This window comes from Babylonia areolata, chromosome 24 (assembly GCF_041734735.1).
Source record: "Babylonia areolata isolate BAREFJ2019XMU chromosome 24, ASM4173473v1, whole genome shotgun sequence".
Classification (NCBI taxonomy): Eukaryota; Metazoa; Mollusca; class Gastropoda; order Neogastropoda; family Buccinidae; genus Babylonia; species Babylonia areolata.
In genome coordinates this window covers 5,328,282-5,355,814 of record NC_134899.1, presented here as the reverse complement: position 1 = coordinate 5,355,814, position 27,533 = coordinate 5,328,282, and the positions used below count along the sequence as shown (strand labels likewise).

Below are 27,533 nucleotides of genomic sequence, written 5' to 3'. Positions count from 1 at the left end.
AAGTGAGTGTTGTCCTCTGGCAAACTCCTGTCACATGTATGCTGCATGTGAGTACAAAATACTTATTACTCCAAACATACTATTCATATTGTATACTGTATTACATTACAGAGAGATGGAGAGAGTGTGAGGGCGCGCACACAAACACACACACACACAAACACACACACACACACACACTCATCTATGTCTATGTATGTATGTATGTATGTATGTATGAGTGTATGTATATATATATATATATATATATATATATATATATATATAAGATAGATAAATAGATATATCATTATACATATATTAACAACAGTAGACTTGGCATGTCTTTCTATATCATACAAATATATATATATATATATATATATATATATGTATACACACACACACACACACACACACACACACACACACACACACACACACACACACACACACACACATTTTTACCTGTCTGGGTATTTACCAGTGTTTTTTAAATGGAGCAGTCCAAAATACCAAGAGAGTTTGACCCAATTCTGGGTATATATATGTTTATACTATAATTTTGTTCATGCATGCATGATATGAAATTTTCAGTCACCACAGAAACTATAGATCAGATGCATTTTATTGTGTTTGAATTCTCTCTCTCTCTCTCTCTCTCTCTCTCTCTCTCTCTCTCTCTCTCTCTCTATCTATCTATCTATCTCTCTATCACACACACACACACACAATATATATATATATATATATATATATATATATATATATATATATATATTGTGTGTGTGTGTGTGTGTCTGTGTGTGTGCGCGTACCGGTCATAAACTTTAAAGTTGACCTTTTCTTGACTGATGCAAGTGGCATAGGAAATGAATTTGACAGGATGGCAGGTATGAATAAGACCCTTATTAAAGTCATGATTATATGGTAAGATGAAATGGTCAAGGTAACTACTTGGAGAAATAGAAAAATGTAAGATAGAGACCGTGATATGGATTCAGTTTTAATCAACCTTGGTCTTGTGACTGGCTATGGGTGCAGCATAATCCCTTAAGAAATTCAAAATCAGCTAGAGGTTAAGGGTCAAGGTATACCTAGCATACGATATTGATAGGAAACATTTCTTCATGCAAGAGAGAGACGGTCTTATATAGATATTCTTCAGCAAACTTGGTACAATGATTGGTCATGGTGACACTTACGAAAAGTCAAAGATCAAGGTCACAACATAACCCACTGGGAAAAAGGATATGAGAACTTTGTTTCTTCCATCCAGCTTTCATTGGTATGCCATGTTGTTGTTTGTTTTGGCCAGAACATCAATGCAATGCAAATTTAGATGTCTAAGGTCAAGGTCACATCAATGAGGTTTTTTTGCCAGATTATCCCTTTTCGCATGTTTTTTTTTTTTTTCTCAATAATTCCTCTGTTTGATAAAGTGCATATCACAAGTGCGTCTTGAAGGCCTTGCCTCTCTTGTTTTAATTAAAGAGTTCTGATGAGTTGCTGTTTTTAGTTTTCTATTTTTGATATTACATAGAGAATTTGCATAAGAGCAAACATGAGAAAAGAAAGGGAGACAAAGCGTAAAGACCCGGACAAGACGGGAATAAGTTCATATAAGAGCAGATACGGACGTATATATAATATATATATATATATATATCTGTAAGTAGTTTTGATATCAATGAATTACGGATCCACTTTAGATAAGACTGTGTGGATCATAATATCATCACAACGTGACGAGGAGTTTCCTCCAACAGGGGTACTTTTTTTCTCTATGTTCAGGGAACCTGGATGCGTGTCCTCTCAATCCGCTTGATAGAATTTTTCGGTTGTTGTGTCCGTACTGTGTGAGGGGGAAAGGTCTCTTTGAGTAGAAGGATGACAGTTCAATATAAAACTGCCCAAATGTACACATTTCCTTTGTCCATTTCAAAGAGCATCTGAGACAGCACTCGGGAGAAACCCCGTACCACTGCCAGTTCACGAGGTTCAAGCAGCACCTGAGGTCAAGGCACAAACACATGCTGCTAAGCGACGGGTCTTTAGTGAAAATGGACGAGGAGGAAACAACATGAAGCGGCCACCCATTGAGAGAGAGAGAGAGAGTTCAATTTTTAAATCAAAATAAAAATTTGATTATTTTAAATGTGTGTGTATGTGTCTCTCAATGGTAATCTTGACATATTCTCGTTCTGGTGCTGTCAATGTAGGTCACCTCGTCCTACTTTCCTGGGATGGTTCTTTCTATGGGCCATGCTACACAAGGTGGGTGTCTACTCAAATGTAACGAAGTAATGGCTGATATGCGTACCACTGGTAACTGCGTCATACCATGAATACCAGATAAAAACAAAAAAACAAAAACAACGACAGAGACGAGGCTTTCAAGACTCACTCGCGATACACTTTTTTAAACAAATCCAAGCTTTTTATGTCTTGAGTATAATGCATTTACTGTTATATTTAAATTTTTTGTATTCTCTAAACTTGGCACTTTGATCTGATATTCGACCCAACAAAAGATCTGTCATTATTATCATTTTTTGTTCAAACAGAAACTTCTTTTGCTAAGCATGGAAGTTTTATTTATTGCAAACGTTTTGGTGCAGTGAGTAAAATAAGGGAAATTACTCTGTAATTAATGTTTGGGGACTTAGTTTGCTTTAAACTGATCTTTCTCATCTTAAACATTACATTTTGAAATTATACTCAATACATAAAAAGCTTGGATTTTTTAAAAAGTGCATCACAAGTGAGTCTTGAAGACCTTGCCTCTCTTGTTTCAAAATGTAATGTTTAAGATGAGAAAGATCAGTTTAAAGCAAATTAAGTCCCCTAGCATTAATTAGAGTAATTTCCTTTTTTTTTTACTAACTGCACCAAAACGTTTGCAAAATAAATAAAACTTCCATGCTTAGCAAAAGAAGTTCCTGTTTGAACAAAAAATGATAATTATGACTGCTCTTGTTGTTGGGTCGAATATCAGATCAAAGTGCCAAGTTTAGAGAACACAAAAAATATAAATATAACAGTACATGCAGTTTGCATATAATTAGGCTTCATTTTTTATTTTTTTGTGACCATCCCAGAGGTGCAATATTGTTTTAAACAAGATGACTAAAACGAACTGAATTTTTCCTATGTTTATGCCTAATTTGGTGTCAACTGACAAAGTATTTGCAGAGAAAATGTCAATGTTAAAGTTTACCACGGACACACACACACACACACACACACACACACACACACACACACACACACACACAACCGAACACCCGGTTAAAACATAGACTCACTTTGTTTACACAAGTGAGTCAAAAACAAACAAAACAAACAAAAAAAAAACGCTGGCAGAAAACTCCAATTTAACTGACAAAATGACTTCCATTTCATCTCCTTCAATGGTGGACGCCCAACTTTCCCTTGAGTGGTGGTCTGGACGCTAGTCATTCGGATGAGACGATAAACCGAGGTCCCGTGTGCAGCATGCACGTAAAAGAACCCACGGCAACAAAAGGGTTGTTCCTGGCAAAATTCTGTTAAAAAATCCACTTCGATAGGAAAAAACAAATAAAACTGCACGCAGGAAAAAAATACAAAAAAAAGGGGGTGGCGCTGTAGTGTAGCGACGCGCTCTCCATGTGAGAGCAGCCCGAATTTCATGCAGAGAAACCTGTTGTGATAAAAAGATATACAAATACAAATACAAATACCGCGAGAGGCAGTTTTGTCACATACAGAATCGGGTGTCTCCCCCAGGCAGAGATAAGAAACTATCTTGTCCGCAAAAAAAAAGGGGGGTTGATTTTGACTGTTTCAAAGTGAGAGAAACATTTGCAGTATATGACATGTCTTGAGTGTTACCACTGTGGATTCGTCAGATGGCTCCACGACAACAATGGCTTTCCCTCATTGCTCACATGTAGAATCAGGATCGGTTCCCGTCAACATCACATCTCTTGTTACTTCCGGTTTCCCTGTTGTGTCATCGGAAGGACTAGCATCTCAGTTCGGTTCACTTCCTCAAGGAGGCGTCACTGCGTTCGGACGAATCCTTATGTGCTCCACCACATCTGCTCAGCAGATGCCTGACAAGCAGTGCAACCCAACGCGCTTACTCAGACCTTGAGGGGGGGAAGTAGTACGTTAGTACGTGATAATAATGATGATAAATAATCAATAACTCAACAAAATACAAATAAAAAGCACAACAGGTACGCAACAATTTAATCTCACTGACACGGAAACCACAAACAAAATGTACGTGTGCGTGTGTGTGTATCAGAATCAGAATCAGAATCACAACCATAAAATTATTTATTTGTCATGAAAACCGTAAATGGAAGGTTTATAGACACACCAATAAAGGGTAAAAAAAAAATATATATATATATATGTGTGTGTGTGTGCGTATGTGTGTGTGTGGGTGTGTGTGTGTGTGTGTGTGTGTGTGTGTGTGTGTTTCTTTATCTCTGTGTTTTGTGTATTTCATTTTGTTTTTTGTATATGTCTACAGTGATGAAGGATGATGTGGGTCAGTTTGTTCAGGGCTAAGGCATTGGTCTGACATGGCTGCAATCTCATGATTATATCCTGTCTGCAACCAGTCTGAGAAATAGAGACACCTGCAGTGTTGGTCAGGAAATTTGAGCAACACCCCCAAAGATGCATCAGTGAAGTGATGATGATGATGATGATAATGACGTGGATACTTATATAGCGTCTATCCTCGGTCAGAGACCAGACTCTAACGTTTTACAAACAAGAAGTCATTTGCACAACAGGCTGCCTCCCTAGGTAGAGCCAACTGATGGCTGCCATTTGGGTGCTCATCATTCGTTTCCTGTTTCCTGTGTCATTCAATCAGGTTTCAGTCATGCACAGTTATACAGACATGCAACATTTTACGTGCATGACCGTGTTTGTTTTTTTTTGTTTGTTTGCCCCACCATGTAGGCAGCCATACTCCGTTTTCAGGGGTGTGCATGCTGGGTATGTTCTTGTTTCCATAACCCACCGAACGCTGACGTGGATTACAGGATCTTTAACGTACATATTTGATCCGCGTGTACACACACACAAAGGGGGTTCAGGTACTAACAGGTCTGCACATACGCTGAGCTGGGAGATTGTAAAAAATCTCCACCCTTGATCCACAAGGCACTCATTCGAACCTTGGACCCTCAGATTGAAAGTTCAACCCATTAACCACTCAACTATTGCGCTCTCGGCTGTGTGGTGTTCCTGTTTGAACCCCTGGCACACTGTGATCTGGGTGCAGCGGCCGTTGACAAACCCTCCTCCACTAAATAAATACTAATGATGAAATCATAAGGTAAAATTCATACATATAGGGGGAAAAGGGGATGAATGAGAATACATCAATGTAGGGGGTTTGGGGAGGGGGGGGGGCGGTAAATCGAGTGGAACTTGATTTCGCTATAATGTGCCTGATATACAGACTACAGTTACAACACATTATTTCCAGTGGGAAACGTAATATCGGGCCTCAAGTAATAATAGAACATTCCTTTTTCACATTTCCAGCACAGAAACTAAATAATGTACGGGTTGTGTAATGAAGGACTGTACCATCCATCAGTTTAGTTCAGTTGCACAAGGAGGCATCACCTCGTTCGGACAAATCCATATATGCTACACCGCATCGCTAAGCTGATGCTTGACGAGCAGCGTAATCCAAAGCACTTAGTCAGGCATTGAAGAAAAAAATAATATACAAAATAAATAAATAGATAAATGAAATAAATGAATAAAATCTATTTTACCAACCATTACTGAAAAGGAAAGGGGGGAAAGCTACAACTATTAGTCCGATAGTCGGGAGAAAGAACTTTTTTTTTTTTTTTTTTTTTTTTGCTGCCCCATCATCTGCGCTGTTTCAGTGGCATTATTTCCACGCCGCTCATTTAGATTCCCCCATACACGGCCACACCCAGGTTCGTCCGTCGCAGTTCCAGCGTCGGCAGTCCACAGGGAACCATCGATGTTAGGTCGCCTGGAGGCCACACACCACAGGAGACCCTGCACTGCTGCTGAGTCACTTCGGTGGTGTTCAGTGGTGCCTGTTCTGTTTTAACGTACTTAGGACACCACCTACTAAGCCCCCTACTAACGACAATAATGGCTTAGTCGCGGAGCCAGACTGAGCGAGCGTCTCTCCCAGAGTGGAGACCGCCACCACGTCCCTCAAACAACAGCCCCCCATGAATCTGCCGACACTGATGACATTGACAGGACTCACCCCAAGCACGGAAGTGGAGGGGTATCGAAACTGAGGTCACCATGAGAGCAGGGCATGAAAGGCCACAGACTTTGAGACTATTTTGTTTTATTATATTGATGACGATGAAGGAGGAGGATGACGATGATGATGACGATGTTGCTATGGAGGTCCATTTTGGTTTGGGACTGCGTGACAAGGCTGTACTCTACGCTTCCTGTCATAATGATATCCCGGCGTTAACCAGGCCCGGCAGATACAGACACTTGCAGTGTTGGTCAGGTAATTAGAGCAACACACCCAAAGACGCATCCTTGAAGTGGATGACACTCGACTGTGTGGTCCCAGTCTCCCCATTTAAGCCCACAGCACACTCAACTCTGGGTAGGAGCCGGCCACGGGCCGAAAAAGAACAAAATTATCTAAGAGCAGTGGCTTGTATGGTATTCATGTGTTAGGAAACTCCGACCATCGTCGATTCAGTCGTCTGCTCAGCCTCTTTACTGGAGATGTTTATGAGGCAGCTGGGTAACCGTGAAACGGGTACGGTATGTTCGAGGCTCTTTCCCAGCCTTCAGGTGATAGCAGGTACTCCTCCTCAGACCTAATTAACGTACTTGTGAACCTTCTCCCATTGAACGGGTCCCTTAAGCCAGGTGACATGAGTGAGTGAATGGTGTTGGCGGTGTTCTGCCAAGCGGTGAACGGTTGATGGTGTTTTCGTTGCTGGGACAATTTGGAGAAGGTTGGGTCTACGAGGAACTTTACTGATGTTAACGCTGTTTTTGTCTGAGCTCTGTAGTTTTCTGCTTGTCTGTGTTTGTTCTGTCTGTGTATGTTCTGTATGTGTTTGTTCTGTCTGTTGGTTTTTCCGTCTGTCTCTCTTTTGTCGCGTTCTCGCTACACACACACACACACACACTCTCTCTCTCTCTCTCTCTCTCTCTCTCTCTTTCATGATAATGATAAGGAAGGAATAATTCAAAGCAACACAAAGATGGGTGTGAACTAGCTATAAAACAAGATACTTTAATAAAATGAAAATTAAAAAAGAGGAAGTTACAGACCATATGTATGATTTATGTCAGCATTTTCTAGATCTTTTCCCCAGTGAGAGAACAATAACGAAGGCAGTCATGCTCATGAGAAGCCATTTCATCTCTCTGTCAGCTGTGTGGCTGATGGATGATGATTTTTAGTGACAGGAATTACATAAATAATTACCAGAATAATCAGAAACAGAGTTGTTCTTTCACTCATGATCATGAAGGCTGTACGATCTTCTGAAGATAAACAGGAATGCATCGATGGAGCATCAGTTCATAAGCATACTTTATCATTATTTTAATTTCCGATTATCATTTCTGAAATTGGTGATAATATTTCTTTCTGATCTTTATTTCTTCCCTTCGAAGCCATTTATAGATTACATGGAAAATTTTATTTTCTCTCTCTCTCTCTCTCTCTCTCTCTCTCTCTCTCTCTCTCTCATAGGGTCTTTGTAAGTGCCACCTGGCTACAGGCAAGACATGTTGTCTCTTCAGCTACCTTGCAGTAATTACACTGGACACTTGGTGGCTCCTTGTTTTCTCTCTGTCTTGGGGCTGTTGTCGTTGTCTTTAGGTCGCGCACCTGTCTTTGTGAACCGAATGTCAAAACCCGGCAGGGTGCTAAACCCTTCCCTAACACTACTCAGACAGCGAAAGGAAGGAAAGAAGAGAAAGGGGCGGACAATCAGACAGACGGACAGACAAAGAGATAGATATAAAGAACAGAGAAGAAATAGAGAAACGACTAAGCAGGTTCCACAAGCATTGTGTAGAGGGGGATAGAACGGAAATGCTGTCTTCAACAGTATTGTCATAACAGAGTAGTGGCACTTCCTTTAAATCACCAATTCAGACATTCACAGGTTATGTTCTTGTTTCCATAACTCACTGAGCACTGACATGATTTACAGGATATCTAACGTGCGTTTTTTGGGTTTTTTTGTTGTTGTTTATCTAATGCGTGTGCATACACACAAAGGGGGTTCAGGCATTAGCAGGTCTGTACACATGATGACCTTGGAGACCTTGGAAAAATCTGCAGCAACCAGTACATATCGATATCACGTGCTGTTACCGAGATTCGAACCCGGCACCCTCAGATTGAAAGCCCAATGCTTTAACCATTTGGCTATTGCGCCGATAGAGAGAGAGAGAGAGAGAGAGAGAGAGAGAGAGAGACCGTCAGAGAGAGAGAGTGTGTGTGTGTGTGTGTGAGTGCGTGTGTGTACTCGTATAAATGTGTGTGTGTGCTCGTATAATATGTGTGTTAATATGACCGCACATGTGCACGCATGTGTGTGTGTGTGTGTGTTGTGAGAACGTGCAGTAATGGGGCTGGTTGATTAGGAATGTGCTGTTCGTTTGTCCAGCACGGTGTGAGTGAGAAATACAAAGAGTAGGCTTTATTGCCATAAAGCACAATGACCTATGAACTTAATCTGTTTAACACCTGCAAGCAAGTGGTTGCGATATCGTCAACGCCGCCGTTTTCAAAGACAGTCATAAATATATCTTCAGTTAGACAGCTGTGGAAGCAGATACCGCCATGGGGTGGGGATTGTCTTCGATGCTGACGTCTTCAAAGAGAAACAGGTTTCTCAGCGAAGACGCTCTTCGCATTCCGTACATGGTTGAATAAAAGCCCTGTTTGGTGTACACCTACAAGACTGGTGACATACCCTGAAGGAAGAACATTGAACATTTTCTCTGTGTGTGTGTGTGTGTGTGTGTGTGCAGGTTCAGTCCAAATATTCAATACACCTTGCTTACACACACACACACACACACACACACACACACACACACTGTGACAGTGGCCAAACCTGACCAGTTTACAACCCATCCACTTTTGACCTTTACGATCACCTCAAGATCCCGAACCTGCTGTGTGAGGAGTTGTGAAGTAACTTTTATGACCCAGCATAGTAGTGTCGTACACCTGCACACATATACCCCCACCTCTCTCACCACATACCCCTTTTACATAAACACGAATGCACTCCCAAACACACACACGAAATACACGTGCATGCATACACTCACACAAACAAAATCACACATTGCTTGATTAGGATCTGCAAACAGTTTAGTGAAAGTCAAAGTGTACCTTGAACATTCACTGAACTTCAGTAAAACAAAAATACCATACAGTGCTGTAGCTGCTGGAACAGAGAGAAATTTATGCCAATGTATTCTTTGATCGGGCCATGTCATCACCCACAGGTATCAGGTGAATATTTTTCGCTAATGGAACTTAGGAGATATAGAGCTCCCAGGGGAGCTAATCTAATGGTTAGCAGACTGTTTTTTTCTGCAGTGCGGGACTCAAAACATAAAACGTTGTAACATAACGTACGGCACTGGCGAGCGACATTTTATGACGTACGCCGTACGTCAACAGCACAGTCAAGAGGTTAACAAAGAATGAGGTTAGGAGATGAAATTATCAACAAATAGTAAAGAATCTCCATTGACATGGTATACAACTTCAAGTCAGTGCTACTTCTGCTACCGATTCAGCTGGCACATGGTTTAATGAGAGGTACATTGGAACAAAACCACACGTTTCTTAAAATGTAATGCGCCGGGCTTGTCCTTATACCGATCATTTGACATGTGCACACAGCAGCAAAGACAGAAGAAATGTGCAAACACAAATAAGCTTTTATTCAAGACTGGCATAGCCTCTTTAATCCTGAACAAGCCACACAGAACACATGGGCAATACAGAACAAACACATGGTTGCCTCAGTGGTTTTTCAACTGGAAATTAACAAAAAACAATGGGGGCTAGGAAATGAAATGATTATCAAATAGTAAAGAATGGTAACTCTCTCCATTGACAAGGTACACAACTTCAAGTCAGTGCTGCTTACGCGACCAATTCAGCTAGCACACAGGTAAATAAAAGGTACATTGGAACAAACCCAGACGTATCATCGAAAAGGAAGCGCCGGGCCTGTCCTTATACCGATCATTTGACATGTGCACACAGCAGCAAACAGACAGAAGAAATGTGCAAACACAAATAAGCTTTTATTCAAGACTGGCATAGCCTCTTTAATCCTGAACAAGCCACACAGAACACATGGACACTACAGAACAAACATATGGTTACCTCGGTGGTTTTTCAACTGGAAATTAACAAATAATGAGGCTACACATAGTAAAGAGCGGTAAAACACAGACAACAACAAAAAAAGAAGAAGAAAACTTGAAGAAAAAAAAAAGTGGACATTTCTTACACAGAATTTTTAGAAGTCAAGTCAAGACAAGTCAACTTTACTATCCCCCGCCGACCAAAGAGAAGTTCTCATGTGGCCGTGTTGCTCATCAGTCATAGTGCTCAGAACGCAAATAACGAACTGAAAGTTAAGAAACGTTTAAATGACGTGCACGTGTTAAAGTAATCAAGACTGAAATTGCAGAATGCATTAATTCATATCAAAACATTTAACATCTTTAAGAAAAGGAAAAAAAAAAGGCAGTATTTAGAACAATAGCAGGGAAAAGGCCAAACCATATAACCTTTACCACAAAATGATACAAAATAATCATTTTCAATTGAGACCGAACTTTTCTTTTTTATTATTATTGCTGTTGTTTGTGGGTGTGTTTTTGTTGTTGTTTTTTCTTCCTCCTTTTTTTTTTTTTTTTTTTTTTTTTTTTTTTTTTTTGCAAGGGTGGCAGAGGGGGTTTGACTGATTGAATCCGTAAGGGGATAGGGAGAGAATTTTTTAAATATTGAAATAAAAAGCAGCAGAAATCTTTGTCGTTTCCGGTTTGTGCAGAGTTGTCGCCAGTGCATTTCCCATAACCCTCTTCCTCACAGAAGTCCTTTCCTTTTCCTGAGTAGAACTGTGCATCATGGCGGTGGGCAAGAATAAGAGACTGACCAAAGGTGGAAAGAAGGGAGCCAAAAAGAAAGTGTAAGTTATAATATACAACGCTTATTTGATAACTTATCCATCTATTAGTTAAATGTGGTTGTATCAGCTGAAGATGGCTTGAGCTTGGTTTTTCTCGCTTGGATACAATTCCACTCCCCTCGTTTCGTCAAATGCATGTGATCATCAAGCTGTCTTTTGAAATCAAAAATAAAACTTTGCGAGCTGTGTATACAATACGCGTATCAAATGCTATATGTCTGATGCAGTGATATGTTCTGCTTGAAACATGTATGAAAATATATTCATCTGAATTTTTGTAATAGTTCGGAAATGTTTGTGAGCTCGTTATTCACGGTGAATGCAATTACAGGGAGAGTCTTCGAGGTAACAAATGTCAGTGTGCTGTATTACCAGTTATGATCGCAGTTACTGACACCTGTCTTGCGTTCAGTGCACTATTTAACAGATTTTTTGTTGTTGTTTTTTTTGCTTCCGAATACTGAGATCACTCGACAGTTTAAAAAAAAAAATTCTTTAAGGTTGTAAACGTTGGTAGAAAGTCCTCAGGACAAAAGCTTAGTTTTCTTTTTGTAAGAATGTCCAGCAGTCATTCAGTTTTCAAACTAATGATGTGAATTTCTGCAAAGTGAATTGTTGGTACTATGCTTCAGTATTTTCTTCTCTGCTCAAAACAGCACCTACAGGACAAACAAAAGTTTTCTCATGCATAACACAAGACTCTTATCTGAATGTGGTAAATGAAATAAGTATTTTGTATTGCATTTATGGGTATTAGATTTCTTTTATAATGCTTACAGATACTATGCGTCTGGTCAGGTAAGACCTCAAGGTCTTATTAGATCCTAGTGAGTGATGTGGTTCTGTTGACTGATGAATACCATAATGAGGGCACTTTGTTGTTGGAGTCTTCAGTTACTGCTTTTCGGTTGTGTTGCTGCAGTGCCTGCAACAGCTTTTATGGGCCAAGGAGTTTTCTGTCTTGACCAAATTTGATAGTTTTGTTACCCAGTTGTGTGATTTTCAGATATAATGAAATGTGTATATTTATGCTTTATTTGAGAAGTTTTATGTATATCACTCGTGTGTATTAAGTGATTTTTTTCTTCTTCTTCTTCCAGCGTTGATCCTTTCAGTAAGAAGGATTGGTACGATGTCAAGGCTCCGTCGATGTTCGCTGTGCGTCAGATCGGAAAGACATTAGTGACCAGAACACAAGGAACAAGTATGTATCAATATCTCATTTTAACTCACTCAGGACGACAAGTTTTCTCCCTTGCTTTTCCCCACAGACGGCCCATTTGTAAGGGTTTGGAAAAAAATTACAAAAAATACAAAACACTGTGTAAGAAAATGAAACTTTCAGAACTGGTTTATTACGTGTTGAGCTATTACATATAAAAGAAAATCAGATTTCTCATCTTATTTTTACAGTTTTGCCGTATGTAGAAAATACTGCCAATTTTTTACCCCGGATCACCATACCCATGCTCGCTTTCTGCATTAAATTCGCTTTCTTCTTCGTCATCATCCACCTCTTCAATGTCTGACCCTTCAGTTTGTAGCATTTCAAGTACTTCAGCAACCCTAAAATGTTGCCGTCACTGCCTTGTTCGCTTCACAACATTCTGAGAAGAGGCCGCTTTGCTAACAGGCTGGCACGGAAGCAGACGACCGGTCAGTGACTTTGTCAGCGCGTGTGCGAGACAGGCCACACATCCCAGGCTAACCAATCATACTGTTCGATTGTGGAGTGACCCAGAATAGCGCACTCTGCTTGGCTAATCACAAAATCGTGTACAGCGCATGATGGAATTTTACTTTCAGAGAATGCTATTCCATTCCTTCATCCGAAACCGAATATATTTTGTGCATTCCTACGTCCGGAAAGAGTTAGTTTTTACTCAGGATGAATTGCGCCAGGATTTAGTCCTAGTATAATCAGTTTCCTTATATACCAAAAAGAAACTTTTTCAGGGGATCCAAAAAACAGGAGGTGGTTTATCAGAATTCCTTTCTAACCCTGATTTTAGTTGATATTGCTCGCATATAAAAATCACAAAAGCTTAAATAATGCTCAGAAGTATATAGAAATTTTATTCTGTGTTGATGGAGGCTTATCTTCCGCTCTCCCAAATCTGTTCATATTACTCCTCTCCTTCACTCCCTCCACTGGCTGCCTATTGAGAAATTTATGATTGGCATGTCTCCTTACTTTTCTGAGCTTGTGCATTACTACTCTCTATCTCACCAGCTCCAGTCATCAGGTGATGACTGTCTCTTAAAATTCCCTTCTACGGAACCAGATCATACGGAAAATACACATTCTCTTTCCAGGCTTCTTCCATATGGAACTCACACCTATTTCCTGTTCGTCTTACTGTTTCTTACCCTTCTTTCAAATTTCTTTGAAAACTCATTATTTCCAGCCATTCAAATCAGTAAATAACTCCTTGTCTTCACTTTGTTTTAATCAAGTTCATTTTTTACTTTTATTGTTTTTACTATTTTAAACATACACGTCATATGCCTTGAACAGTTGGGACATGCGTGTGTTGACATTTTGTGTGGTGTGGGTTTGTGGGATGGAGTTCGAACAAGATGGTTTGTGTGTTTTTAGTATGCATGCATCATTGCATTTTTTATTGTCAATGCTCAGGGCTTTCGTATCATTACATTGGGCATACCAAATGTCCTTGTATTATTATTATTATTAAAATGAATGAAACAAAACTAATCATTTGTCCAATATTGACAGCATAATGTGGACACGACACTATGAGCTTTGACATTGGTCTCAGAACTGTAACTTGGATCATGGATGAGAGAAAAAATTTTCTTGGTAAAAATGTTACTAAAAAGTAAATGGAGCTGATTATGGTGAGATTCAAGAATTGAAAAGTAAATTTTACGTCAGAATTGTAGGGGGATGGGGGGTTATTTTATTGCATTCCCTCCCTTTATTGTATTTTAGAAAGTCGCTCCAGCACACTGAAGAGAAAACAATTTCTTTCCAGAAATTGCGTCTGATGGCTTGAAGGGACGTGTGTTCGAGGTCTCCCTGGCTGACCTTCAGAATGATGAGGTCACATTCCGAAAGTTCAAGCTGATTGCTGAAGAGGTGCAGGGTCGCAATGTCTTGACCAACTTTCACGGCATGAACCTCACCCGGGACAAACTGTGCTCCATGGTGAAGAAGTGGCAGGTACAAGTGGTTACATCTCTGTGTATATATATCCATGTCTACACACATACAAGTATGTGTGTTTGGGGATGAGGGCATGTATGTTTGTACAGATGCATGTGCATGTATGTTTTGTGTGGGGGAGTATATTTTGGTGTGTATGTGTAACATTGATGCAGTGTGTCATATTAAATTGCACAGCAACCAGAGCAATTTCCTGGATAGGGTACTGTATAAGTATCCATTGTTATACCATCCATTGCCAGCCACACACGACACTGTACCAGAATAAACACCTAGAGCGCAACTCCATTGTCTTCCGAGACTGATGGATCCCTATATTTATTATTATCTATCTTTGTGTTCTGCATTATCTTTATTGCTTTGCTTGTGTTGCAGTTATCAGCAGCTTTCAGTAATCTGAATCGTGTGATTGAACAGCAGTATTAAGATCTGATATGTGCAAAATGTAGAATGTTAACTTTTTCACCACAGTTTCTGTGTGTAAAGCACTCCCCAGCACCAGATATTTCAGAAAGGATGTTCTCATTCACAGGCTTCAATTCACATTAAAAAAAAAACAGTGGTCTTGTTCACTTCAAACTTAGTCAGGGGGCAAAGGTTAGTCATTGTTTTACTTGCAGGACAGTGTTCCCAATGGGCCTGATTTTTTGAGGGTCACTGTGACCCTTTGACTGGAATTTTTGAGGGTCATTGTCACATTTCTGAGGGTCAACAGGAAAACATACAAAAAATCAATGAAGACAATTGTACAATGAAAATGAAAAGAAACCCACACCTCCAAACAAGGACATTCGAAATGCTTGAATACAATGAAAACACAGTCAACTACTTATAATGAGCACATAACCATACTCACTACTAATGAACACACAACAGCGTTTGCCTGCATCGGCAAGGGAAGTTACTCGAACACGTTTTTGGCCAGCTCAGTTTCGTCTGCTATGCACTAGCCTAAGCTTAGGCCCACGATGCGTGCTTCGCGGTTTTCCTGGAAGCCGTAAGATGCTTGTTTCAGGAAAAAGTGTGCGTCACATTGACGCACAGGGTAAAAATTTTGTGCATCAAAGTTGTAAATCTGTGCGTCATTTACGCACATATGTATGTTTTTTGGAACACTGCAGGAAACTGCCTGCAGCTGTTAAGCTTTGTTACAATATGAAAAATGGTTTTATCAGCATGACCCTCTATGTTGACAAAAGTTGCTTATGGCAGTGCACTGTCCGATCAGCTGAAGTCTGAAATTTGATAACTTTCAAAGTGTATTTCATGGGGTACTGGCTTCTGTCCCCCTCTGTCTCTCTCAGTTGTCAGTCTTTTCTGGATTTCAGCTGATTGTAATGAATGTGGGTTAATATGTTGATCTGAACCTTCATGATGCACAGCATGTGATGTTGTTTTGCAGACACTCATTGAGGCGCACGTGGATGTGAAGACCACTGATGGATATCTTCTGCGTGTGTTCTGTATCGGCTTCACCAAGAAGCGAAACAACCAAGTGAAAAAAACTTGCTATGCCAAGCATACGCAGGTATGACTCCGTATGTTAATGACCTTAACATGTATTGTTGCCCTTTTTCTTTCTTTTTTTTTATTGTTGATCTGTGGCACATTTTTTCTGTCACGATAAAGTTGCTCTATGTACAATTTTCTTATAAGCTAAACAGAGGAAAAGGATTCTGTATATTCAGATTTTAGTTGAAAATAATGCCTGAATGAATGTGGCAGAAATTTCTTGAAGCATATGTGAAAAAGTGTTGCTTATATTACTTCAAAAGGAACAATAAAAATTGCTATGCCTGATTGGTTTATTATGGAAGCCATGTTGGCAATACTTTCGAATGAAAGAGGGAATCAGTAGATAGATTTTACCATTCAGTTTCTGTAGAAAGATAACTACTTTAGAGCAGGATTTTTTCTGTCTCTCTCTGCTAATTTGTGAATTCCTTAATCTGGATTCATTGTCCCTTTCTTTCAGGTGAAAGCAATCAGAAAAAAGATGGTTGAGATCATTACCAGGGAGGTGACAGCCAACGATATGAAGGAGGTCGTGAACAAGCTGTGAGTAACATCAAAACATGTTTCAAAAGTACTCTAAAAATTTTAGAATGTAAAATTTGTATTTCCAGGCAGATAAATCAGAAAATGCAGTGAGATACTGACAAGTACTGTAATTTTCAGTCTATAAGGCACTACTTGGACCCATTAGTGCAGACTCCGGCCGGGAGTCCGATTCCTGTCCTGTGCAAACTATATCCGCCAATGCAGAGAAAACAAAAGTAGCTTCAGTCAAGAAGTCTGCATAACATACTTACCGTGACCCAAATTTAAGACCCTCCCGTCCTCCCCGCTTCCTGTTCTCCCTGCTCGCTGCACTGGTGATGGCATATTGCTGTCAAAAGAGGGCGCTAGCCAGCGGGACAAAGGGAAGGTTACCTACTTCCGGGAGGTTATCAGCCATAGTTTTGTTTTCTCCGCGTAGGTGGATAGTAGTTTGCACAGGACAGGAGCGAAAGTAGCTTCAGCCGATAAGTCTGCACTGGTGGGTCACAGAATGTTAGATAAACATTATTCTAGGGGGAAAAAATTCCTATCATGCTGAACAGTAATACCAGTGTTCGATTGACAAGGTTCATGTTCACCATTGTATCAGATTGAAACCAAATCACATGTTGCACCAAATTTCAACTAAATGATACCACAGTTCACCCTTTGGCTATGAACAAAGAGTTACAGGGGATATTATATCAGTAAAAAACTGATAGTTATACAAAAGTAGAAAGCAAAACAAAATGACGGACTGGGCCAAAAGCACAGATAGATTTCATTCTGATTCAACAAATCTTTGAACTGGGGCTTAAAACAAATACAACTGCAGGCAGGAAAAAAATAAAAAAATTTAATGGGTGGCACTGTAGTATAGCGACGCACTTTCCCTGGGGAGAGCAGCCCGAATTTCACACAGAGGAATCTGTTGTGAAAAAAAGAAATACACATACAACAGCAGTGTACATTCAGCTGAAGGCTGTAAAATTGTTTTTAACTCGCTCCTGATGAATAGTTTTCTCCCTTGCTTTTCCCTATAGAGGATCCATTTGTAGGGGTTAGGGAAAAAATCACAAAAATTACAAAACATAGAGTAACTGAATGGAACTCGCTGTACTTGACCCACTGACCCCTCTCCTCACATCGTGTGTCCGCCCACCCCCTTCCCTCTTCATTGCTCTCAGAAGCTGAGTCACTGTCAGTACCTTCTTGCTGGTAGCTTTCTTCACTGCAGATACTTTATTCAACGTATTCATCATCCTTGTTGATGTTTAAACCTTCAGTTTGAAGCATTTCAATCACTTCAGCAGCAGTAAAAGTGACTGTCCTGATCTAGTTTGCTGCAAGAATTTCCACTTGTATCACCTGTGACACCATTTTTTATTTGTATGCAGATTAGCTTGTCATGTGGGGTGCTGAACTCGTGTGTGTTGTTACAGAATCTCATGAAGAAACTTTCCATTCGACCTTGACACATTCACAATGCCTGGTGTTGCTGCAATTGTTATGCTACCCCATTAGAAAAACGGAAAAAATTTAATTGTCGAAACTGCGACAGCGTTCCATCATCCGGAGTCAGTTAAAAAAGCAACAGATAACAGGGCCGTGGGAACAAGTAGGTGAAAAGCTGGATTTAACCACACATACTGATTCTGATCCAGTTTTCCTAAGATACTGCCACTATTTAAACAAACATCTGCTGTTAGCAGATCCATAATGGAAGATTTTAACTTAATGGCAGATCAGATGTGTGTACATTGTACATGTTCATAATAGCTTCAATTCAGGAGGTACACCTAATGAGCTGCAATGCTTTGGTTGAAATTAATGTATAACAGTTTCGTCATTGAAAGCATATGCTTTGTGTGTATTTTGCTTATTACTAAACATCTTCAGTTGTGATCTCTTTGGTAATGACAATGTTTTTGTTTTATATTAGGGTTTTGTAGGTCTGGGTTGCTGATCAAGGTGTTCCCCTGAAAGTTGATCTAACTTGAACAAACTTTTACTATACCATTATTTCAGTTATTCATTTGACAGACATATTCCCCTTTGGTCTCCAGGGATTTGGTCATGCCTAAACATAGCTAGGTTTATCCCCAGGGCTTTAGCCATGAAAGGGGGGAGTAGTTATGTACACATTCACTTCATTAACCATTATGGACTGGTCTTTTGCACCAGACAGGATCCAGACCTGTTGATGTCTGCTGGTATGTTTTTAACTCGGTACTGTCAGCTCCCCTGACTTTTCCACACAGACGACCCATTTGTATGGATTAGAAATAAAATCACAAAAAACAAATATTAGAATTTATGAACTGAAAACTAGTTTTCAGACTGATCAGTAACATGAGTTAGTTGGGGACAAAATATAAAGCTTCCTATCATACAGTGAGATGATGAAAGTTTGGTGGTTCAAAATTTGCACACAATTGTAAGTGAATCCAGGAAAGCACAAAAAGTTTGAAAAAGATTAAATTCATAATGTTATATATCCATGATGAGGGCCCCTTCATCTAATTCTGTTGTCTGCCTTGACTGAGGCGAAACGGGGTCAGACACCATTGTTGACATGCACTGTTCATGTGAACCAGTCTCTGCGAAAATAATTGTACTGCTCATTAGCACAGCAACACATGCTGCATTTTGTTGGTCACAGTGGAGAGTGGAAAGGTTCTTTAAGATATTCTTACCTCATAATGTCTTTATGGAAATAAGTTGCCACTTCAAAAATTCAAATTCAGGGCCCTTTGTCTGAAACAGTTGTGAACAGTAGGGCCCTGATTGGGGCCTTTCGTCCTGAGTGAGGTAGGGATTGTATTCTTCATGAGTCTTTTGAATGTGGCAGGATCCCTGACGCCATTGGCAAAGATATCGAGAAGGCAACACAAGGAATATATCCCCTGCACGATGTTTACATCCGCAAGGTGAAGGTGTTGAAGAAGCCCAAGTTTGATGGTAAGAGAAAAGTGTTTGTGGTTGGTTGTCCTCATGCTTAGTGTTGATTAAAGAATTTGGGGTTTGGAAAGGTAATGCTTGTGAGAAAGGCAGATTTGGTTGGAAGACTGCCAAGATGAAAATAGTGCCATTTATAAACTAATAGAATTCTGTGATTATTCTAATGTGGGTTCATTGTTTGTCAGGGTGGTTGCTGAGAGGTTTCTAAAATTTAGTGGAAACTATGAATGTACCCTTGTGATCAACTTGGTTAAATGAAATAATTGACTTTTTTTTCTTTTTTTAATAATAAATCGGAAAAAGGTGTCAAATGTGAACTTCTTTCATTGCTGCATATTCCATCCGTTGTCAAGTATTGTGTGTCGTTTGGGTTAGACTTGAAATATTCTGGTTCCAAAGTATTCATGACAGAGCGTTGATGTGAGTGTTGTTCCTTACTTTTGTGACTGCAGTGGGCAGACTGACAGAACTTCATGTAGATGGAATATTTGACGACTTATTTTTAGAATTAAAAAAATATTGTTGAACGTGAACTTTTGCTGGAAAATTTCATTGCTCCATATTCCATCCATAGTCCAGTATTGCATACATGTTCTGGTTCCAAAATATTCATGACTGACCATTGATGTGAGCATTGTTCCATACCTTTGTGTCTGCAGTGGGCAAACTGATGGAACTTCATGGAGATGGCGGCACCACCACCACCACCACCAGCAAAGGTGGATTCTCAGAGGCCGGGGAAAAGTTGGACCGTCCTGAGGGCTATGAGCCCCCCGTGCTTGACACAGTGTAAAAACCATGGAGACTTTTCATGCACATCAACCTGTGTTGCAAACAATGTGGTGAATAAAAGTGTAAGATGAAACAGAAGGGTGTGCATTTTTACCATGGGGACTGAGTGTGTGTGCTTGTGATTTACGATGCTGTTCTTTGAGGATTTAGTGATTGTTTTACATCTTGAATTATGACTAAAACAACATGAAAACAAGGATTTTGAACATTAAATATTCTGTGCTGTAAGCAGTCGGTACACTCAATTTGAACTTCAGTGCAGGATGCATGGATTGGTTCTGGTCACTTGCATACCTGGATTCAGCAGATTGGCTCAGGAGATGGCCTGGCACAGTACCTATCTGATCATTTCATTCACACTTAAGATTTTGTCAGCTGTTCTCATTTGTTTTCCCAACAGATCAAATCAAAAGGTGAATCATGTGCTTCTCTCTGGGTCTGACAGGAAGGAGTGTGCTCCTGTCAGTGTTCATTTACAAAGCAGTTACATTGCTCTGGAACTGTCCGCAGTTGCTGAATGCAAAGGTGCGCAATATAAAGTACTCTGTATCAATTATTTCCAAGACCTGGAACATATTTTGTAGCAGAGAATTGCACAAAAACACCCCATGAGAAGACAAGAGAATGAACAATCTAAAATGTGTTTTGAAACTGAACAATTATTGCATTATCTGTGTCTGCACTTTAGACATTTAGTGCTCCTGCAGATTTTCAGGTGCAATTTCTGATGTAAAAGGAAACTTCCTCATGGCAAATCCTGTACATGGGACAGTGAAAGAGATTCAAATATCAAGATATATTGCGAGTGCTGGACAATCACTACACTAATTCAACACAATTTGACAATGTAAAAAAAAAAAAAAAAAAAAATCACAATCTGACTCAATCCGCAAGGCTCAAAATGTGCTTGAATATCTTGCATAGAATATTTTTATTTCTTCATATGACGCAGTAACTCCACAAATGATACCTTGCACAAAAGGATGAAGCATAAACTGTCACACGACGCACAAAAATTAAAATCAGGTTGCACATGGGAAGCAGACTAAAGGACATGACGGGATACAAATACTGCGTAAAATGCATTTCAGTTAACCTGTACATTAACATTTCAGAGCTTGCGTAGCAACCTGAATGCTAAACAAGCAAAAATCTTCATGGAACAAATCGTTCAAAATGATGCTGAAGCCAAAGTTATGCAGTCCAAAAAATTTTAATTTACTGTTGCACACATGATTTGCACAACACAAACTTTTTCACCCTCATAACTTTCAATTCACACCAAATATCTCCCAATCTAATATCCATGCAAAATAAAGGCCTATAGAGAGAAATAAGCAAATCTGTCAACAGATAGTAATGAGGTTGCTGTATTCAAAAAGATAACACAAAATCTGGACTGGGACGTTTTCAGACAAGACCATTTATGAACATCGAGATACTCATGCCTAGACAGTGTGGGTGGGTTTCAACCAGACTTCCTGTCAATATCAGCACAATTCATTCACAACCCTTTGATGGAGGAGATGACCATGATCAAAAAAGCGGCAGATTTTCTTCATTGCTTGTGGCTAGACCCTAACCTTCAGATGAGGTCAAAGGGTACTTGGCTCAGCCTTAACATGAGGTCAGTATCCAGTACATGGTCTGAAACAAAATGAGGTTACCAATTTCCTAGATCACAGTAACAAGAACAGTGTCTATTGCTTCAAGGACAGATGACTGCTAAGGCCACAAAACACCATGACATGTCTACAAAACGATCAGGAACAAACATTAACACAAAAATGACTTATCCCTGCTTCACAACAGAAACATGTGATAAACTAAAATTGAATCATTCTGATGTTCGATTGCTCGCCCAAAAATCTAAAATGTATGTTGTTTGATGATCTTGGATATTATGTCATTGTTATCTGTTTTGTCTCAAATGAGCTTTATGGAGCTGGATATAACTTACAAAATGTCTGCATTACAAGTCGGACTGGTTTTGCAATAAAGCCAAAGACCTGACCAGCTCCATTCCACCATACATATTATAATGCCAAAGAATCCACATCCTGTCCTAGTTTGCGTGAGCAAAGCAACACAATTTACATAAAAATACTGGGATTACGCTGTATAATGTGGCCAAAAGCTTTCAATAGTTTCAGATGTTCATAATTACAATGAAAGCTCAGCGCCTGTTGTATTTCATAAAACAATGCAATGAACTGAAACCAAATCAAAAAGTGAAAAATTTGACTGCATAGTTTACATCACAGTAAATTCAATAATTTTGGCCTAATTTAATATCCTAGCGACACAAACATCACATTTGTTAATGTACACATAATGAAGTAAAACTGTCATTGTCTTGCTATGCAACAGCAGTCAGTACTCTTTCTTGTGGATTCTAACCAATTTCATATCTTGACTGCCAAAAGCACAGAAAACTGCATTAAAGAATAGCTGGGGATTCCCCTGTGACGTCCATGAAACAGCCTGTCCCACCTCCAAAAATTAAGAGAATTAGGTTTGCGGATAACCAACTTGGATCACATATCAGCGAATCAGCTTGCTTTGGCTGATGCGGAAATGCGACTTCAGTGGTCAAAAGTAAGTTAAACTGCACAAAACATTTTATTTTTTGTAAATAAGACTATAGGTACATGTTTTGGTCTGATTACACATCAGTATTTACTGCAAATACTTATAGACCCAGCAAGACTTCTGACTATAAACCACACACACACAAAAATTAAGCAACACTCTGCGACATGATGTGGATATATAAAGAGCCTCCAGTCCTCCACAAACCATATTCACAAACCAAGACAACTGACTGCAGTTCCATAACATGGCTGAGATTGCAAAAGCATCATTCTCCCTTAGGTCTTTGATTCTTCTCTGCTGTTGCTTACTGCTAAATTTTCCACTTGATCACCATGGAATGCAAAAAAGAAAAAAAAAAAGTCCTATTGCTATTAATGAATTATGTAAATGTACATCTATCTATTGACATGGATATTGAAGAAAGCAAAACTAAATCTTAGTTCAGCTGAGAAACGTATCAAATATATATACCATTCTCACTGTCCCACATCTACCACTATACCTTTGAAAATATAATAATAAATTATAATAATTAAAATTCAAAAGAAGGGAGAAACATGTTCTAAGTTGCTAAAGATGCTACATATCAAAACCAGATAATTATCCTATCAAATAGGGAATCTAAATTACATGATATCCTCTGTCTTAAAGGCTACCTAATTACCACTTCTAGCTGTTTTCTGTGCATCATGTACAAACTACTTCCTGAAATGGTAAATCTAGAGGTTTTAACTACTTAATTATCAAACCCTCCAAAGCCCTTCTCACAGGCCACCGTTGAGGACTATACATTATGTCATAGATTACAATTAACACTGTTGAAATACCACACTACTCAAGTGACTCTTTGCTTTTACATGTTTTTCACTAACATTGTGTTCAATGGCTAGCAAACTTTGTCAAACTAAAAAATACAATGTTGTTGCTTTTTTAACATGAACTATGTCTGTAGTAATCAGATTACATCAACAAACAAGATACAGTGAGTTCACGAGATCTATATTAACAGCAGTTACATATGCAATTATATACAGTCTTGAAACACAGCTATACGATGTGTAAAACCCAGGAAATGCTTGAGATCAAGAAAAATGTCACAAAAAAGGATGAAGGAAACTACCACCAAAGCAATAGTGCTGATAGATTCATCAATAAGCAAAGCAAACAAAATGCTCATGCTTGACACGACTCACATTCAATTTTGGTGTTCATTAAATAAATAAAAATTGATAAAAAAAAAAATTTAAAAAAAGGCGCCAGTCCAGCAATATGAAGTGCTCATTACCATACTTTCAGACAACAGACCCTCCCTCCATAAGAGAAAAGCTGAATGTCAAATTTTGGACTTTTCACTGTTAATGTTTTTGTATGTCCTTGACATGCTTTCAAAGCTTATTCCAACAGTAAAAATTACTTTCAAGTAAGTGAGCTAATAATAATTTACACCCTCTCAGCCCATTTCTTGTTCAAATACATTACAAAAACTAAGATTATCAAATAGAATTTACACAAATTAAATAATCTACATTTCAACCACTTTCTTGCTCAAATCCAAAACTATAAAAGGTGACTTCCAACTCTTGATGGTACACGGTTACATATGTGACTGAAGGAGTGGCAACCATATGTCAATGAGGTGTCAATTTAATGTCAAGAGAGTGTAACACATGCTGATTCAGAACTTAATGTCATGAACTTGAGATACCTTCAAGACTAGTGGAGAAAACAGGTCTTAAGTTCAATGCAAGAGCAAAGAAACTACCAAAACAACAACAACAAAAGTTGATAAATTATATAATAACTATATATCATCATAATGTACATGCTTACTTAAAAATTCCTGTCACTGGGAATAAATTTTGTTTTCATCCTGCTTTTGAAGAATTTAGTCTTTAAGACACAAACTAGATCACAGCATTTGATACATAAAGTTGGCAATGGCCTGAGAAGTCCATCCAGCAATTGGAACGGACCGATGACAAAACTGCTTTCCAAAATCTCTGTACTGTTAACTGTCAGTTTCGAATGGAACTTACTTTAATGTTACTCACACTATTACTTTCATGTTTCATTTCATCATAAATAATACAGACAACCTACTTCTGAAACCTTTTTTGAATGTTCAAAGTCTCTTTAATTCAGAATGAATTCTCTTCTCCACATCACTTGGTAAGTTCCAATAATGACTGATGTACACACTAATTTTGCAACAAAATAATGAACAAAAAATTCTGTTGTTTGGGAAGGGAACTGCGGAATAAGGGTGGTGTTCTGGATCCTTGTTCTTGTTGCTTAAGGTCCAGCCGACTGCACAGGGCCATATCAGGACTGTCAAACCAAACAAATGCTCAACCGCGTCAAAACAAAACTCACGTCTACAAAAAAACCACTGAAACAAACCGACAAAACAGTTCATGACAGTATCCCAACCATTTCGCTCCTTATGGCAAATAAGACCAGGCCATGTTGAGGACGCCAGCCATTCCGCTTAATTTATCATCCCCAGATTACAAAAAATCATAAGAAAGGAAAAAACAATACTTCAAAGCCAAACAAAAAATACATAAAAAATGCCATATAGGCAAATCACACTGCAGAATGGGCAGCTTGTGCACATCCCAGAGTTTATTATCTCACTACCTAACCGTCGGAGCAAAACAGCACAGATAGTACATCACAGACTGCGGAAAAGAGAAAAATCATGTCAAAGCTTCCTTGAAAAAAGAAAGGGCAATGGACTGGGGAGGCAGAAAAAGAAAACAACAGTGAAGGCGAAAAAAAAAAAGGCAAAAACAAAGAGTGATAGAAAAGAGGAAAATTTCTAGCACAGAATTTCCAGAAGGTGGGGATGCTATTAATACTGAGAGATCTCCATTCATCAGCAGAGCAAACAACTGATCATTCCACTGACATCACACTGCAGAATGGACACAGTACACACAAAAAATAAACTACACCAAGAGATCAAACGAACATATATGGAGAGAATTTTTAAAGCAAAAGCATTCTGAAACAGACTTTACAATGAAAACCAATTATGACCCAGTCAGAAATACACATGTATACTCTTTAATATGGCTGCAATGAAATGGTAATATTCTGAACTTAGAAATATATTATTTGACAGGCTATACAGTGCAAGAGCAAGATCGGATACCACAACCAGTTTGAAGCAGATGATAAAATACATTTACAGAGTTGGTTTGGGGAGGTAAGCTACGGTTCCAGAGACAGTTTGTGTTTGTCAAATGCTTGCTGCCAGTCTCTCCATCTAGTGCTCTCCCCTGGAATAGCACATCAGTGATCACAATAGTGCAGCATCTTCTTTCCTCCCGTTGAATTCTCTTCTTTTTCCTTCCTCATAAAATACAAAATATGTTTTTATTGCAAAATACCCCACTACAGGACTAGCTGTACTCTCTGACAAACAAAAATCTGTTCATACCAGACAAGAAATAAACCAACTACCTGCAGTCTTTTTGGGAGCATATTCTGATGAGGATTTACTTTCCAAAAAGACTGCATAAGACAGCTTATCTTCTTTTCTGTGTTTGGCAGGCAGTCAGGAAACATAATCCTTTTTCTTCCTTAATATTCTCTTGTGTCTATCCTGTTGCTGAATTAACCCCTTAACTGATGAGCCTTGGTGAAATGAGATCAGTGTGCCATGAACCTAAAAACACAGAAAAAAATCACAATAAAGAATGGTGACTGGTATACTCATCAGCTCTATTTCATCATGGTGAGATCACAGCCTTAACTGACAAGCTTATTTGTCAGCAGCATCTGAGGGATTGACTGTGCTTTTGACAAACGCATCTTTCCACAGAAACCACTGTGCATTTGACAAACACATCTTTCCACAGAAAGGATCCCACACAAAACTGAGTTAAATTGGCCACTTTTTTTTCTTTTTTCTTTTCTTTTTTGTCGTTGTTTGTTTGTTTGTTTTTTCTTGTTTTTTTTATTGTTTTTTTAAACAAGTAGTTGCTAACTTGAAGCAGTTCGCAGATGTGCAACAATTAAACAAGACAGGCATGGAGATTTGCCGATACACTGATTTGGTGAGTTGATAATAAATTTTGTTTGATGGTACCCACAGTACAGTCACTTGTAGAGTCAGAGGATACTGATAGCATATCACCACTGCCAGTCATCACAAAATTAATGGTACAAGAGAATGATCAACTGCAAATGCCACTTTTAAGCTTTTTTTTTATGTGCATATATATATGTATAGAGAGAGAGAGTGAGACAAAGGGAGAGAGAGAGAGGCTTGGATACACAAGTGATAGACCTGGAAGAATCTGGTAAACAGTTCTTTTGTGTTGCACATGGGTGACTCTTCACAGAGTTGACTGAAGAAGATGATGGACGAATGAGTACACACACACACACACACACACAGAGAAACTGTACGTTTTTTTTCAAAATATGTGTACAAAACACAGCGCACTCTGTCAGGATAAAACAGGCCTCTGTAGGTGTATGTAGTTTTTTTTAGGTACTGCACACAATCCACATAAAACTGCTTATCATGAAGACAACCAGATTACTGGTCAAGATCTAATGAAGAAGGGATGCTTCTTGCTCAAATATGGAGCCATCAAGAATGCTTCATATGTGATTTATTTTTATATCAAATTGTTACATTGCTTCCCAACAAAGTCTCCCCTTTCAACCATTTAATCACATGAAAAGCTTGGAAAAGCCAGTGAAGCACCATTCAACTGCAAGCCCAGTCGTAT

General features: G+C 39.0%; 1 protein-coding gene across 1 annotated transcript; it reads left to right on the top strand.

The window, feature by feature from the left end:
- Nucleotides 1-11,073: 11,073 nt before the first annotated feature.
- On the top strand, nucleotides 11,074-20,268 carry LOC143298868 (small ribosomal subunit protein eS1). The gene is made up of 7 exons (XM_076611871.1): nucleotides 11,074-11,210; nucleotides 12,311-12,414; nucleotides 14,207-14,394; nucleotides 15,800-15,925; nucleotides 16,373-16,455; nucleotides 19,289-19,398; nucleotides 20,058-20,268. Exons 1-7 carry the CDS (start codon nucleotides 11,149-11,151, stop codon nucleotides 20,189-20,191), a joined length of 807 nt encoding a protein of 268 aa, XP_076467986.1. The 5' UTR covers nucleotides 11,074-11,148; the 3' UTR covers nucleotides 20,192-20,268.
- Nucleotides 20,269-27,533: the final 7,265 nt, after the last annotated feature.